The sequence below is a fragment of the Malurus melanocephalus genome, unplaced genomic scaffold (assembly GCF_030028575.1).
Source record: "Malurus melanocephalus ecotype Western Australia unplaced genomic scaffold, MMel_1.1 scaffold_9, whole genome shotgun sequence".
In the NCBI taxonomy this organism is placed as follows: domain Eukaryota; kingdom Metazoa; phylum Chordata; class Aves; order Passeriformes; family Maluridae; genus Malurus; species Malurus melanocephalus.
In genome coordinates this window covers 395,311-412,871 of record NW_026623241.1, presented here as the reverse complement: position 1 = coordinate 412,871, position 17,561 = coordinate 395,311, and the positions used below count along the sequence as shown (strand labels likewise).

Below are 17,561 nucleotides of genomic sequence, written 5' to 3'. Positions count from 1 at the left end.
GAGGTTTTTCTCACCGTTACTGTTTAGTAGTTACTTCCTTCTGTAGAGCAGGGGCACAGGGAAAACAAGAGCAACTTTGTGCTGAATCTGAGGCCATGATGCCTTGTAATGCTTGTCATCTGTAACTAGTTGATCCTTGTAGGTTTCTCAGAGACAGCAAAGGCAAAGAGGTTATTCTTCTGTGTTCAGGAATGGCTCTTTTGGCCATCAAACTGTGGGGAGAAACAAGTTTGTAYGTAAAAACCTTGTTTTTAACACTGGTCTTCTCCCTATCAGCATGTCATTAATGATTTCATTTATGCACAAGAAAACCAATTTAAATTTGCAACAACAGCTTTCATTTTGGCATTTCCATAGCTTTGACTTTTCAACATCCTTAAGGATATTAATGTACTTTTTGTGTGGAGCCCCTATTTGGAACCAAAGATGAGAAGAGCAGATAGTAATGATAGTAACTATCTAGCCCACATGCCTGTTTTGCTTTTTCTGTCATTACAGAGTCATCTGAGTCWAATCAGATTCATGTCATTACAAAAATAGCTTTTCAAAGCAGCTTACATTGCTCTGCTATTAGGCTATTGTTTAAGTGTCTTTTTTTTGATTTTCAGATACTCTCAAATCACCCTTGGCACTCAACTAATTCCTAACTTGAACTACCAGTTTCAGAAGGAGTGCTAGGTTTTTTTTTAGGACTTCATTGAACACATGTACGAGGCACATGTTCTTCCCATTCAAGTACATCCTGTCCTGGTAAAGGTTACTGTCGTTTCTATGTGTAGAAGCTGAGCTTAGTGCTGTAGCTTGTAATTCAAAGTCTTAAGTAGTTCTGATGCCTGGATGCCAGGGAGATCCACTTTATTTGTGAAGCTTGGTGTTCCCTTATTAAAACCTGAAGAAATTATTTTTTGTCCCGTATTCTAAGCTTCTTTTTGTGAGCGCTTACACAGAGACAGGACACTGGAGTAGTGCTACAGAGAAGTTTTTGTGTTCTCAGTTTCAAAGAAAACTGGTCAGCAATGGTCAGCAATGAAGGGCTTTCACTGCTGAATCTCAGTTTTATCTGAGGTGTCTAAGCCTTTCTGATCTGCAGTATTGAATAAATTTTTAGAAATGTTTTGGTTTCTTGGATATCGCACCTAAACAGCACAGTGATTATGGAGGCCAAGCCTGCACAGCCCAGTGCACTCCAGATTCCATTTGTGATAGGCCACAGTTTAGATCTGGGTCAGCTTCACCCCATTTTCCATCCCAGAGACTCAGATCATCACTGGCATTTCAGTGATGCAAAAGCTGAATTTTTTTCAGGAGCAACATATAAACCTTTGACCAAGCCAGGCCTTGGGAAATAAATCATAGGGTGTGGCCTTTGTGCACAAAACTGGAAAATATATAGTTTCTTTGTTCTGTTCTTGAGAAACTAGGGCACTTYGGGTGGAAGGAGAAATTTCCTGAGAATTGGAACAGTAATGGTGACAAATCGTTGGCATCCCAGTAAAATTACATCATGACCTTTGGCTCCCTGTTCTCCTCTTCATGCATTCTTTCTTTCTTGTAGAAGAAATACAAAAATCAACAAAAGCAGCATTATCTAGTCTCCAGGACAGATGCATGATAGTCAAAACCTGTGTGAGGATTTTGCTCATGGCTCCTCTGCTTTCTTGCTGTGTGCTGCTGAATGATCCATCTCAGAGTTCTGCCTGCTGGAACATCAGAGCCATCATTCCCAGGAGCCTTTGCCTTCTGTGTCCTCATTTTTCTAAAAAAAGCTTTAGAATGAAAAAAGGTTCTTTTAGCAATCGGAGAAATCCCTGTGCCTATCAGCAGCTGGGAGTCTTGTTGGCAGAAAGCAGCCTCTTCATGCCAAGCGTGTTGGCAAAATCCCACCTGAGCCAGCGTGTTTGCTGCCCTCGGGGCTCTCTCTGGGAGGTGCCATCAGCTCTCTGGGAGCTGTGACAGCGCTGGTGCGTCCGTGAAGGAACTGAAACATCGGGTCTCATGTGGAGCTGGCACAGGGCAGCACAGGGCTGGGTCAATTAGCTGTTCTGGAAGCGCTTCTAAATCCCTCAGTGACCTCCATGGAGGTGCTCAAAAGGCTTGATAGGCATTTTCTTCTCAGGCTTCCATTTGAGAGTCCACTGGCTCTGCTAGGCAGACTGGGAAGGAGGGATAGTTTTACATCAGCTTCTGCAAAGCATCTATTAATGACCYTCCTGGGGATGGATCACCACTGTTCCTCTCCAGCTGGTTGATCCAGTTACAAAACTGGAAACCTTCATGGGATTTTGGTTCACCAATTTAAGAAAATAGCCAATACATCTGTATAGTAAGAGGAACAGCTCACAAATGTACAAGAATGCACATTTTCCATCAAGTTTTTAGTCCTAGTGATAATGCTACAATGTAATTTATGTGTCAAATTTCAGTTATTAAAGTTKCATTTGTAGTAGTGTTTCTCTTCTGTCTTGAAGGCTATCCAATACTGATTTTGCAGAGGCATTGAGTGGACAGGAGAAAAACCCTATCCATGGAAAAATTTCCATGTAAATAAATTTTATAGGAAGTTTTATTTTGTATTTTTTCAGTGGAAAATATTTGAAATCTGTGCAGAAAATCTTGACAAGAAGATGTTTTTCATGTGAAACATTACTAGAARTGTTATATTTTTAGGAAAAAATAAACCAGCAACATGTTTTGACCCTTTATAAATCTSTTTTTCAATGTCACTTAATTTTGTTGAATATGCTTTATAATAAATTGTCATTTTTCTTGGGTTACAAAGTTTTTGTTGCTTTATAATTTGTCATTTTTCTTGGATTACAAAGTGATCATCTTTTGTTGTATTTTTTCATATGGAAATATTTTAGCCATAATCTGAAATAATTTTCTTTCCCAAAGAGGAAAAAATGTAACTCATGTCAGCTATCAAAAAATCTGTGAGCTAAAAGTATAGAGGCCAGGTGCAACATCAGGTAGAAGTATACAGGCTATTTATCAASGTTTTGCTAAACTTTCCCTAGGAAGAAAATGTATTTTGGAATTAATTGTTCTATTGGTTTCYCTGATTTAAAGCTTCTGAATGCAAAATAAAGCAGATTAAATGGAGCTGCACCAATTGTATTTATAGCTGTTCTATTCTTATTAGTCCCAGCATTTCATGTGTGCCCCMTTATTTACTTCAGGATAATGCAAAATGCATCGCTAGCTCTCTTTTCTGTCATTGCAGGAATGCAGGATTTCAATTACCTCAGCAGCAACTGCTTTGAAATCACAGTGGAGCTTAGCTGTGAAAAATTCCCACCTGAAGAAACTCTGAAAGGTTACTGGGAGGACAACAAGAACTCTCTTATAAATTACATTGAACAGGTAAGGCAGAAGAGGATGGCAAAACTAGTTACTGTCAGTGTCATGATTCCATTACAAATTATACCAAATCTGATAGGAAAGTTTAGGTAATCTAAATGCTAATGGGTTATTAGAAGTTAACACTATGAAACACATCTGTGTGTGTTTGGGGGTTTTCTTTGTTACTGTTAGTTTTTGTTCATTTTTTCTTTTAAATAATTTCATGATAGTGTGGCTGCACTGAAATGGTGATTCCAAGCAGTATGGGAATACAGAATTTCTGAAACTTGAATATTGTAGTTAAAGATTACAAATATTTCTGATATCATTAGTGGCTGCACACCTGAGATTGTGAAATGAGAAACACTTTGTTGGTGGAGCTGATCAATTAATACATTCATTTCTTTAAGGACTTACTTATGCAGAAATGCTTTAGTTAGCCAGAAATCTGAAATATCTGAATATTTGAAGTGTTACACTTGTTAAAAAGTTCTGTTAAAAATTCATCTGTGGGCTGAAGAAAAAGCTGTACCTGTCCTGCAGGTTTTTACCCATTMATTGTGGGATCCATCTCAAATTGTTCAGCTCCTTTCCACAAGGATTAATTTTCTCTGACTCATGGAAAACCATGTTGTCASTGAATTTTCAGAATTGCTCGTGTATGAGATACTATTTTGCCAACTTCCTTTGCTCCTGCAGAGCTGCTGGCTTTATCCTTGAAGTTCAGATGGTCTGTTTGGCATTGCTTTTTATCTTCCTGCAGGATAAGATGGCCAGGTCTGTGCTCTAGCTCCCCTGTGAGTGCTGAGGACAGTGCAAATATGTAACTTCTGCCTTTCTAAGGCTTCTCCCAAGGTGTAAATTAGAGCAATCTGAACTGTACTCTAGCAGCTRAATGCACCATAAAGGTTCATGAAGGGGGATATCAATATCTCAAAATAAAACTTGGGATCCACAAGTCTTTTCAAAGGGCATGGAATCACAGAGAAGCCAGAGCGTCACAGTACTTTACTCCTTTATTTCCAGGCTCCCCATAAGGTGCATCTCCACACAGATTCCCCAAAACCCCTTCTCCCCAGCACCGAAAGTTCCCTAATTCTGGACATGAAAAGGCAGTGGATCCTCAGTCTCTTGCCTCTGAGGAGCCCAGTCTATTTTCAGATTGCACTTTAGACACACTGGCAGGACTGAGATCAAATCAGTGCTTTAAYTTCATGTGCCCTGCAAGCAAACAGATTGGGGCTGTCATCTGGAGCAGGTTCCCTTAGAAGCAAGAAGGAACAAGGACATGACCCACCACTGCCTTTCTCCCACGGGCCATGAGGGGAGGGTTGTGCCTSTCTGTGATTCCAGCTCAAAGATCTGGCTGTTTTGGGTGCACRGTAGAGATCTCGAGCATCTCACAGAGGAATTGTCCATTCGAATCCAAGTGATTGCATTTACTTCGATAATGTCTCACTTTTAAGCAGTTATGTCAATTATTAGCTCTACATTCTTACAGTTGATAACACTTAAGAAAAAGGTTTCTGCAGGCTGTTCTTTCAAAGCTTTTCAGTGCAGTCATTTATCCCCAATATGACAAAGATTTTCAAGTCAATGTTCACATGTATTATGATTTGCTGGGTATTTCTGAGAATTACTTGCATCACACAGATAAATTATTATAGCTACCAGATAAATTATTTTGCCTCTTCACACTCTGTTTGTTTCATTATGGTTWAGTATTTATCATTGATAGTTTTCAGCCACGGTATGCTTTGTKAGATATATCAGTAGTTATTCCACTGTCAAAAAATGATATTTTTTCCTTAAGAATTTTTTATTTACCGTGTGTTGGTGACCTTATTCATTCTAGATTCATCGAGGAGTGAAGGGGTTTGTTAAAGATCTTCAGGGCAATCCAATAGCAAATGCTACAATTTCTGTGGAGGGCATAAGCCATGATGTTACATCAGGTGAGTGTGGTACCTCAGCAGCGCTGTGTTATTCCACTTCTCCTTGGCTCAGAAACCTGGAGACATTTCACATCTCTTTAACTGAAGCTTTAAGGGTCCAACATTTTGAAGCCAGAAAGGCACATTGTGCCTCAAGAAGTTTGTTGCTCACAGGATTTCATGAATCTTTCACTTGTATCTTGCTCTCAAAGTAGCTGAGACTGCATTTGGTGACCTCATGGGTCCCTGGTGTGAACTGGTTCTGGTGGCTCTTGGTTATTAATGTTTAGACTGTCTTCTAATTTGTGAGGAAAATACTGTCATAGCTCTGCCAGGATTTAAAGCCTGTCAACAGTGCTATTTTGAGTTTGAAGGCTAAATTTTAGTCCAGAAGTGTTATATTTTTTACAATGGAATCGTACCTTTTGATATGTAAATTCCTGACAGATTTCCAATATACGTAACTTCCTTTAGCAAAGATAAATTCTCTCTGCTGTTTGCAATTATGCAGTGTTTTTTCAGAAGAGTKATGCTAAAAGATGAAAGTATGATGTTGGTTGGTGTTMATAGAAAATTACACATCACCTCTTCAGTGATGCTGTGCTTTATTCTAGGAATGAGTTCAAAAGGTAGCTCTCCGAGTGTTCCAACTTTCAGCTTTTCCTGTACACTTAAGCTGTTCTGTCCTGAAGGAGATTTTGTTTTTTATTTGCACAAGTTACTAATTGGAAAAAGCAATAAGAAAATGTCAGTGCTTTGTGCATGAGCTTATGTCATTTCTCATTTCTTGATGATATGTCTCACTGTACTGTTACAGAAATGCAGAATACTATGAAACAGGACTGGTGGAATCTTGAGGTGCATCATATTTGTGTTTGCACATCACTTGAAAAGAGACTGCTAGCACTTCTACCAAGCAGGAGAACAGTCTGAAAATATTAATTACCTTCTGTCACTGTAAATAAGGCAAAACGTATAGGAAATTAATTCTCAGGCATAAAAAGAGAATAAAATGTGCAAAGAGAGATTTGAGGTACAAGAGAGTGAGGTATAGGAGAGAGAAGCTCGTGCTGCTATGGTATAAAAATTGCATCTAATCAAAAATCTCTTCACATCCTGTGTGTGTAAGACTGGAAGTCATATATTATCAGAACAGTGAGGAAAATAAGTACTTGAATATTAGTACAGTCAAAATGAAGGAGTAATGTTCTTCAGCTTTTCTCCTGCTTCTTTGTTCTTKAGTTGAAATTCTGCTTTGTTCCAGTGACAGGAATTAGAATAGATCATTACTGTAATTCTACAGCAGTACTTTTTTCCCTTCTGTTTTATGAAGAGAAAAATCTGGGAACAAGTGGYCCGACTACTGACATATTTTCAACCATGCAAATAGCAGACATTTAACTAATATTCCCCTTTGTACACTGTGTAGCGGCAGATGTGGTGAAAAAGTATTTAAGGGACTAGCAGAAACAGCATGACCAAGTTTTTAAAATGGCACTGCTGACTGAACTTTAGAACAGGCCTGCAATGTTTTCTGGAGGTAGAGWAATTAAAATCATTAGCCTGTGACAAATCAGATAATTTGTGCAGGGAAGATCTGAGCCTTTGTGAAAAAGGGATAGGATTATTTATAAAGAAGATGAAGATGCATTTTGATTCTGTGACTGAAAAAGGTGATCTGCAATAATAAGTGCAGTAGGAGCCTTTCTTTGACGTGAGTGGATCAAGCTTCCATTTTTTCATTTATCTGAATGAAAGAAAAAAGCCCTAGACAATGTCTGGATACTGAAATACATAGATAATAATGCTTCAAGGGTAATATGCACGGAATATTCTAGGAAATGATTATTTATGTTTTTTTTCTGAAAGATGAAAACGGTAGTTCCATTTATTTAAATTTGATGAGAACAAAATTTATTTACATTTGGATTATCAGAATACTGAGGAACATTAAAAATCCATATCACATTGCAAACTGAATATCAGATCCTTCACAAGGACTTTACATAGCTGGGSGGTGCTTCTAAAGTGAAATAATGTCCCATATTGTCCTTTTCTTCAGTGTGATGGAGAGCTTTCAGCCTCAGCAGGCAAAATCTTTCAGGGAGGCTACAGCACAGCTTCAACATTTAAATCTTTTTCTTGAGTACCTGAAAGGAAGCAAGTATGATATATTTATRCAGCTCTTACTGAAGGAAGAAAGAAAGGAGAATCCTTTCAGACAGTCAGAAGGAAAGCACTGATAGAAATATAAAAGACTGACCTGTGATCCTTTCATTTTAGCTCTGTAATTAGTTTTTTGACATATTTATTTGGATTATTTTCTTCCTCKCTACAGCCAAGGATGGTGATTACTGGAGATTGCTTGTGCCTGGAAATTACAAAGTTACGGCCTCAGCACCAGGCTATCTAGCAATAACTAAAAAAGTGGCTGTGCCCTTCAGCCCTGCGGTTGTGGTAAGTGCTCATGTGTGTTGGTTTGTCATCTGTTATGTATTCAAAAGGTCCCTTTTCCTCTCATGTAAGCAGGAGGTGATTTTTCAGAATATTTCAGAATGCTCTAGTTTAGAAAGTTTGGAAATCACATCTATTGGTGCACCATCCACTGAGAGTAATCTCGTTTTAAACTAATTTAATCTCTTGCTGGTCTTATTTAGAATGAAAAGACACAAAGAAGGGTAACATTGAGATACCTAAATATTTTATTGGTTCATGTCTGAATRGCCARTCAGAAGATCACAMCATATCTTTAAACAGCACAACATAAAGAGATGTTGAGGTTTTGATTGAGGCCTATTTTTAATGWGTTTTGTCAAATGAGTACCTGCTTAGATGAAAACCAGTGCTCAGCTCCGTAGCAATGGGCCACTGCTTTGTGTAGATATGCAGTGTGTGTGGTTAATAAAACCTAGACTGCATSTAAGATTTCAAAAGCATTTTTAATTCGCTCTCTGTACAGATGTGGATGTCTCTTAATTAAAATAAAAGCTATTTCACTCGTGTGGATCACATGTTAAGATATACTAAAGTAGCACATTGTATCTACATTAATGAGCCATGTGTCAGGAAAAGCTCCCTGGATATTTTTGATGGCATAAAATTGAATACATGTTTTGATATGCTGGGGTCTGCTAGGTATTGCCTTGAAATTAACTCAGKTGGTTAGAGAATGGTGCTCRTAAGAGCACCATTGATGATCCTTGTGGGTCCCTTCCAACTCAGAATATTCTGTGATTTGTGTTAGCAATATGCTGATGATACTTTTGATAATATGCTGTATAATTTATGTGGTTGGCTATTATTCAGTTTTAATTTCATTGGTCCATACTTCTTGAAGTATTTAGTCAAGTCAAAGACTGGGCAGATGCCTGGTTCTTCAGGAAATTTTGCTGACCTGTGTGTATTTTTAGACAAGTTATTGTACTGGTACACTAGTATTGCACATGTTCAAATAAGCTTCAAGACACTTTGGAATAAGTCCAGCCTAAACCAGAAGGTACCTATCTAAGCCCCATGTTTGTGCTAAGCATCCTCTTTCAATAAATGACTCTTAAAAGCCTACACTGTTCTCTTTCTATAAGTCTTATGGATATTTTTGTTTGTTTCTCTTAATCAGGTTGATTTTGAACTGGAGTCATTGTCTGAAAGAAAAGAAGAGGAAAAAGAAGAGTTGATGGAATGGTGGAAGATGATGTCAGAAACACTAAATTTTTAAATGAAAATTTTGGCTTTACAGCTTTTAATCTATTATATGTTGACTTAGTATAATGTACTGTGGAAACTCCCTATATTCTAGATTTTGTGCACTTCACAATAATTAACTTTGAATTTTTCAGTCATCTTTTGATTAATATRATTACAAATAACTACTAGCCTCCTAGGTAGATAAATAAGTTATTAATTTTCTTTCATATTGTTATAGAAAATTTACTCTTCTATAAAAATCAGAAAGAATGAATATGCAGCCTGTATGACAGTMAAATCTATTGTGTATTATTTGCAAGTTCAGAATATGTAGGTTAACACTTGATTTTAAAAAAGAAATATGCTGTAGTTAATTACCAATACTGCCAGAAATATTTGACAGTGCATAGTAGTAGACAGTGCTCTTTACTGAGTTCTATAATGGATGTTACTGRAAAGACTTCTAATAACAGTGTGTGGTGTAATAATGTTTTACAAGGATTAAAATTTAGTATAACACTTTGTATGTCTCTGGTGTTGGGGCTRTTTGAATATGTAAGAAACATAAGCTGGCTTCATTTAGTAAGCAGAAAGAATCTGCATAAACTCTTTTACTAAAAATGGCATAGAATGAATTCAGGAAATAGCAGAGCTTTATTCCTTAAACAGCTGATAATGTTTGAAGACCAGGTTTAATTATTTCTCATTCTTTGTTAAGAAAATTAGAAATTCTGAGTGGAAGAAGAGCTAGTGTATCTGATTAATATGCTGCTTGGGTTTGTTTTGCAGCAAGAAAAATAATTTCAGGTCATGTGTGTGCTAATTAAATAATTACCTTTTCAACAGTCTTCACTTGTATCCATGATGTCTGGATAATCAGCCAAAAGTTCATCTGTTCACTGAAGGCTACCAAAATGTTACAGTTTAGACAATAAACTAGAAATCTRCTGAGATTATGGTTTTAGTCTTGCAAGTCAAAATGGATTTGTTTCCAGCTGTTTCTTCTGCTGGCTAGTGTTATCTAAAACTRGAAGCAAGACAGATAAATGACAATTTTTTCAGTGTGGTGAATTCTTTTCGATATTGTTGAAGATTATACAAAAAGCAACTTTGACTTAAAATGATCCTTCTTGATCCCTTTTTGTTTTTATACTTTAATTGACATACTGTAGTATTTTGGCTAAGATGAGTGAAATTTGCAGAGTCAGACAATACACATGGACCATAGTWGGTACAAATTTGGTATAATTTTTCTGGAATGACTCCTGGTATACTGGAGATAAGCTAAGAATCTTGTCTGTTTGAAAGCTTACACACTRTTGCTATCCATTTTAATTCAAAAACAGATATTTGATACAGATCTCCTTCCTCTGTTTCTTTAATACCACTGTCTGTGTTTTGATTAGCATATTATTTTAGCTGATGCTGGTTCAGAATCAGTCAAYTGTGCACTATCACGCTCCTGCTGTGAGTGAAAAATCACATATCCAGGTGTAGGATCCAAATTTACCTCCTTTGGATGTTTAAAAATTTACTTAAAATAGTATTTTCTGAGAATTTTAAATTCTTTAAAAATAGCACTTGATTCTTTTAAGGAACAAGGCTTAAGGTTTGACACACATTGATAAACTAAACAGCAATAAAAAGGCATAAACTATCTCTCTCTGATCAAGAGTTTGTGATGTAACCTGTAGCTCATTTGGGTAGTAGATGTTTAATTCCAAATTTCAGAGGAAATGTACTTGCTGTAAGTCATTATATAGTGATGAATTTCGAGTCTCCATTGCAATGAGAAACCCCAGTGGCAAAGAAAAAATGTGTCTTAATAACACCTGTGGCTAGAGCGTGCATAAAGGACATCTGGTTGCAGCAACTCGGATGTCTGTGACAAATTGARAGGCCAAGATGCAGCACAGAGCACCTTCTGTGCCCTGATGTAATGATCTTGTTTTTAACTGAACCAGGTAAGGTTGAAGCACATGGTATAAAAATGAATTATAACAAGATGTTACTGGCATGTGGGMAAATGGCTACAGGAGTGTAAACTAATGTAATAAGCCAAGTGTATATTTGTACAGAACACTTTGGTCTGCTTCTTCCAAACCTAAGAATTTCAATCTGAATGACACTTCCTCGCGGTATGATGCCTGTTGTGCATCCAGTCTTCCCGTGGCATAGTTAGTGCAGACATTGCATCAAACTGATCTCATATCAGGTTTTTAATCCATATGATGTGTGTGAGATCCTCTGGTCTATTGTTTCATACATTTGCTATTAAATGTGGTGTCCCTTAAGTGMTCTGTTTGTTGTGCTCTCGGTGACTGCTTGCTTTTACTGTGTTGAGAACAGGTTAAAGTGATTAAATGTTACAACACCAGAACCACTGCCACTGTTCTTGCTCTAGGTAAACATCCTTAAGAACAGCGTAGCCAGGACTSTCAATAAATTAATTCATTATGTAGYTTTCCTAGCTGAGCTGAGCTGTGTTGTAGGACTGTGTATGTTTAATGGAAGATTAAAGTGTTACGTGATGCTGAGCTTTTGGTTTAAAAGGCACATGCTGTACTATTGTACAATAAATCTACAGTTTTRTTTAAAATGTAAAATGTGTGAGTAATTTGCAGGTTCAAAATGTGAGCTCTTTGGCTGTGCATGTCTGCAAAGTATGACATAAACATCCTCCGTGGGTGCATTTGCCATTTAATTTGCTGTTTGAACAGAGATAGGAGACTGGGATTAGTGCTGMTATCCCACTGGGAGCCATCCACAACCCCTTAACTTTGTGCCAGGACATCCTCCTTTTGAAGGATAYGTCTTTCTGAGCAGTTGGAGGCTTTCAAGTCAAGTAAGAGATAGTAATGAGATGCTCTTCATTCATGGTGGGACAGGGCAGACACKTTTGCGTGTCTCTCTCCCAGTATTTACAGAAAAATCTTTTTCCGTATCGATCCTTAGGATTAAAAAGCAGAGTGTGCTATGTGTGTGCAAATCTGGGATACCACACATTCCTTATGGCCAAGCATTCCTTGCAACTACAGTGATCAGGATTATAGAAAAAAAGGAAGTCAAATAAAATCACTGCATCTGAAATGTGTTTCCCAGCTAGGTTGTGGTGTTCACATCCATAAATGTGAATTCACATGCAGTCATGCCTAGTCCTGAGCTGCTAATAACATAATTAAAGTGTAAATGAAACCTGAGGTGGTATGTTAGAAAGAATTGTTATCAAGTTTCTTTGAGTTTTTAAGCAGGTATGACACATGTCTTTGGAACACTTAAAACTATGCCTGGAAAGGAAGAGGTTTCASAGAAGGATGACAGGTTTAGAGAAGCTTGTATTTAAAGTTAAAAGCTGCRGTTGAAGGGAGCCCGGTTTTCTCCCATATCTGTGTTTAGTCTGACTCTGTGCGGAGGCTGCAGAAGAGCAGCAGTTTAATGACGGCCTCGCTAAGATTTAGAGCAGCTCTCTAGAGCTTCTTAATAAATCTGCTCCACTGGAGGAGTGCCTTRTTTCCTGCTTATAGTCAGCTCTGGAAATACAGGATTGAGAAATGCCACTGCAGTGCTTGCTTTCTCCCTTTCTGAATCTTGCAAAGTAGTTCTGATCGTCCCCTTGCAGGTATTTTACTCCCTCAGTATGTTTCTGTTTGTGTAGGGAGCTACGTCTGTTATGAATAATTTACCGCTTGTTAATTTGGCTCATAAGCTTGGTCATTGACACAGCCTCTCTTCCATTATTTCTGACGTACATAATTAAATCCAGAAAACAAAAACACTCAGGAGATTTTCTGAAAGTCATGACATAAAAAAACCCAAAACAGTGGGTTTTGTTTACCTCCTGGCTTGTGAGTGTTTTCAAGTGAGCTTGCTTCAAGTTTTTGTTTTTAAAGCCTGCTTTAGGGAGAGAATTCTGTGACAATCGAGAAGTTGATGTAATCCTAGGCATCCAGAGACCAAGGTTTTTAGCAGTATAGCAAGTATKGGTTTCAGTAGTATAAAAATGAGGTATTTCAGTATAAAAGTGAGATACTTAGAAACAACTGCTGTTTGCTTTTATTAACTGTGATAATGGTAGTATATTAATTGAGTAAAATGGCCTTGCAATGCTAATCTTTGTTCATCCCTTATTTTACTTCTCTGTGCCCCAGGCACTGTATTCCAGCAACGATTTAAACATGCCGATGATTAGGCTACATTTTCCCTGAATTAATGGTTAATAATCCATGTTATTTTGTCTTGGTTCTCCTTTCATATTGACTTAAGCCACTACAGATTTTTGTAATCATAGATCCCTCTGCACAGTGGAAATTGTCAAATAGAGAAGCTGAAGAATTTGGCTCCTGCATTGGGAATGTAAAGGGAATTTGACATCTGGAAATACACTGGAAGCACTCTGGTTGTTGTGAAATAAGTAGATTTTACAGACTTTTTTTTGTAATAGTTCTTTAGTAAATGGCTGAATAAGTTATGTGGCTGTGTGATTCTAGSGGTGCATGTATCTGTATCTTTATTTTTAAGGAAAAGGTACTCTGGAAAGGTTAGCCTAGAGTCTGAGGGGTCAGCGCTCTCTGGTGTCACGGCTGCTTGTTAGCAGTTGTTGTTTTTCATATTTTCTATGAGAAAGATGAGAAAATAATAAACAAGAGATGAAGTCCATTTTCACAATGTGCAGAACTGGTTATGGAACTTAAGATTCATTGCAAGACACGAAGTAGAATTAGTGAAAGTGAGCTGGACCAGTTGCAACCTGCAGCTGACTTCAGGTGTTCACTTTGAACTGCTGCTCAGTGGAAGACGGGAAGGTGAGTCTGGATGCCATTTTTATTACATTCACCCACTGAGAGTGTGATTAGGGCCCTCGCTAATTTAGAGCCAAAGTGCAGAACTAGATGAACATCTTGCCTACCACTAGCATAGCAGCAATAGAGGGTTCCACCGTGTTGCAAGACCATGCAGTAATGGGAGATTCCAGTTGATGGGCTTGGCAGAGCATCATCTCTGCAGTGAGCTGTGGACAGAACCAACATCCATCCCCCATATTCCAGCACCCCTTGCACAAAAAGGTAAATTAAACACATTTCAGAAACTATGGATAACATTCAASAGAGGACTGGGCTGCCAAGAACAGTACGAAATTACAGTCTGACTTGCCTCCCTTCAGCTCACCAAATATCCGCTCATGTGGCTTTTCTTGGCTGCTTCCAGTTCTCTTGCAGGGTGTGTCCATAACTAGTCCAGCCTGAGCAGCTCAAGGATCACTCGTGCCAAGACCCATCAGGAGTGGATTACAGGGCTTTCTYGTGTCCATAAAGATCCTAAGCTTGCACTTAGAATCACAAAATCGCAGAATGGTTTGGGTTGGAAGAGACCTCAAAGATCATCTAGCTCCAACCCCTCTGCAATGGGCAGGAGCCTTCCATGAGACCAGGTTGCTCCAAGCCACAATCCAGCCTGGCTTTCAACACTTGCAGGGGTGGGGCATTCACAACTTCCTGTCTATTGCCCACCCCATAATTGGCACAGCTCTGAATGTATTGGGGTGCTGCAGCTTCCTGTTAAGCCAGGTGCCCTGGCATGCCCTGGCATGGGGAATGTCCGGGTGTCCAGAGCAGGGAGCCCACCAGCAGCCTGCTTTTGGCTTGTGTCCTTGGGTTTCCTTCAGCAAAGCTGCTGCACCGTCCKGGTGGTACAGGAGGGGTGAGCTGGCCTGTGCCTCTGACTCCACACCAGGATGGGGGAAGCACACATTAAGCCTTGGAAGCTGGGAAGAGTTCCTGAATCCCACAGGTTGGACATGATCGAGACAAGGTTTCTGGTAAATGACTGAAAAACTCGAGTCTGAAAAGGAGTATCAGCAAACCTAACTTTCCTCTTCGGATTCAGGTAATGTATTTGAAGGTTTATCATGTTATTCACATTTATCCCTGCATATGCATCTTTCAGCATAGCTGCTTTGTGTTTCCTGTGGAGGAGGGAATGCTTTTCAGTTCAAAGGAGTTTTGGATAAAATACAGAAGCAGCTTTGGGAACACACTGAAGAACAACTGACTGGCTTGTGCTGCACAGCATTTATTATTAATGTGCACCAAAGCAGGGCATTAACTGCAGTCCCAGTGCTGCTTGGTTTCAATARACACAACTAAAACTTTTGGAGGTCAGTTTTTGCACACATTTAATGCATAAATCTTAGGGCCCAGAAAGATCTTATTGCAAAGAAAAGCAGTGCTGCAAAAGTTTACCTTTTGGATTCCCTGTGTGCATATACACACAACTGTGTGTGGGAGCAAGGGAATAGGGCAGGAATGAACCTCATCTTCCCTAGGCCCAGAAATCCTTAAAGGCACCTCTTCTGTTTGCCATAAAGGGAGTGCAGACTCCTGGTTTTATGAATCATGTTTAAATTAGATGTCTGTGGCAGGCAAGTGAACCCCAGGCTGACCCTGGTGTTAGGGGGCTCGGTGCCCCCTAAGAGGGCAGAGAAGTTGCTCTGACTGGGGAGACCCAAGCATCCACCTCAAAAATGGGTCTGTGGAAGCCTGGGATCCAGTTAATTCTTCCAGGAGTGTTTTAAAATGTGTATCATACAGCTCTGCTGTGGCTGTGACTGTGTCAGACTGTGGCATTGCCTCTGAGGCACCAGGTGCCCGCCACGCACTGTTCTAGAGCCTGTGGACCTCAACCTTCTACTGCATCTGACCCAAAAATCTTACTAGTTGTTTTAGCAGGGCTTTTACAAAAGAAACTGAAGGGACTGCTTTCTTAGACCTTCTTCTGGAAACTGAGACTAAATGAAATGAAACTTGTTATACCAAGACATGGTAGATACCCTTCCAAATAAATGCAGATTCTGTCTTCAGCATTCTATTTCCACGTACAGCTGACAGGACTCGACATCAGATGCTTTTTAACATATGTGGTAACATGTGAGATGTTAAACATCTGCAAAGTCTTCTGATCATTTTTGTAATGTCTGAAAAGTTAGACATAGCTTGCAGGGAATTTCCACTGAAAAGAAACAAAATTTGGAGGACATCCCAAGTTAAGTCATTCAATATTTGTTTGCCAGTGCACTGGATGGYATTACAAGATGCCAAGATAAATTCAAATTAACATGAAAAATATGCAGTCATATTGGTTGTGGGTTTACATAAGTTGCTGGCACATTATGTTAAGAATTCTCAGATAAATAGTTGCCAGAAAAACAAAGTTCAAACAAAAAAAAGTAATAATTATATATAATACACTTGAACAAGTAGTACAGAGGAATGGAAATTTTTATCCAGTGAAATTTTTCTTCAAAAAAGCAATTAAATATGGAGGTGCGTTCACAGACTGTTTCCAAAGTAATTAATCGCAAACCTCGTATTTGAGGTTTAAGAAAGATGGAGCCAAGATAAAAATAGAAAACACTATGAATTTCAAAATAAAAATACAACAAATACAATTAAAAAAAGAAAAATATTGTAGTAAATATTTGTGTACTAAAACAATTTATTTATGATAGAACTTCCTATATGTTTTAGGTGCCTTTGAAAAGTGTAGGTTGAAAAGTAATTTTAAAAAAGGATTATTGAAAGGTAGACAGTAAAATTAGACTACTCTGCTTCAACTTGATTTTTTCATTTATATAAATGACAATTCAGAAGTTTTATATTTTATAGTATAATGTATACACTTAAAAGCACTTTTGCTAGTCTCATAGTTTTTATTTTTGTAGCCACATAATTGAAACCACAGTCTAGCAAAGAAAGAACTGAACAAGATCAAATAGTTGGCAGCTGAAACTAGGCAAACTTAGAAGCAGAACTAATGTTCAGTATTTTCTTAGTGAGCCTAATTTACCTTTGAGATAGTTCATGTAGCTGGGCAGTACATTTTTCATCACATTAATTCTTTTAAAGTAAGGCTGTTGTCCTTTTGGAAAGCTGTTTAAATGCTTTTGTGTTCCTTGGCTGAACTACTTTATTCGTTATGGGTATGCCCTGTCAGTTGATTGTCCCACCTGGTTTTATTGTTTCCTGAGAATTCAGATAATCACACATCCCTTTGAGCTTCTGCTTCATTAATCTAAGAGCATTTTTGGATTCACTAATTACAGRGTTCTGAAGGCTTGGATTCCATGGGCAGTAACTGTATGCCATTAAAAAATCTGGGTATTGATTTTCTGTGCTTGCTTTTGAGTTACTTTCTTTACTGTCTGTAGTCTGAATGAAGCTGAGTGAGGTTTTTTTTTAGATTTGATTCTGAACTGAATTTGCAAACACAAGAGAACCTACTGAAGTGTTGTAGAAACGTGTTTGATTTTCAGATCAAAGTGCTTAAAAGGGCTTTCCCTCCTCCTTGAGTCTTACATGTTTCTCAGTTTTCTTGGAAATATACTATTCCTAGAATTTGCTAATTAAAGAGTGGCTTGCTTGCATGGTATTTTTAATGTCAGCATCTTCACTYCCATAATATCCAAGAAAATATTTTGTGATACAAGTCTCCATTCCTCTCAAGTGCATCTATTTCCATGGGGAGGGATGAGATGTCAAAATCATACATTTCTTCTCCACCACTTCTATAGTTTGTAATTGTTCTTTCTCCATACCCTCATTTTTT

At 38.2% G+C, this 17,561-nt stretch overlaps 1 protein-coding gene across 1 annotated transcript in view; it reads left to right on the top strand.

The window, feature by feature from the left end:
• Nucleotides 1-13,536, top strand: part of CPE (carboxypeptidase E) — a 57,330-nt gene extending 43,794 nt beyond the window's left edge. Inside the window, exons 6-9 of the mRNA XM_057375408.1 lie at nt 3,224-3,363; nt 5,198-5,297; nt 7,615-7,733; nt 8,893-13,536. Of these exons, the coding sequence (XP_057231391.1) occupies nt 3,224-3,363; nt 5,198-5,297; nt 7,615-7,733; nt 8,893-8,991 (458 nt within the window). The 3' untranslated portion in view covers nt 8,992-13,536. The remainder of the gene's footprint in view (nt 1-3,223; nt 3,364-5,197; nt 5,298-7,614; nt 7,734-8,892) is intronic.
• The last annotated feature ends 4,025 nt before the right edge of the window (nt 13,537-17,561 follow it).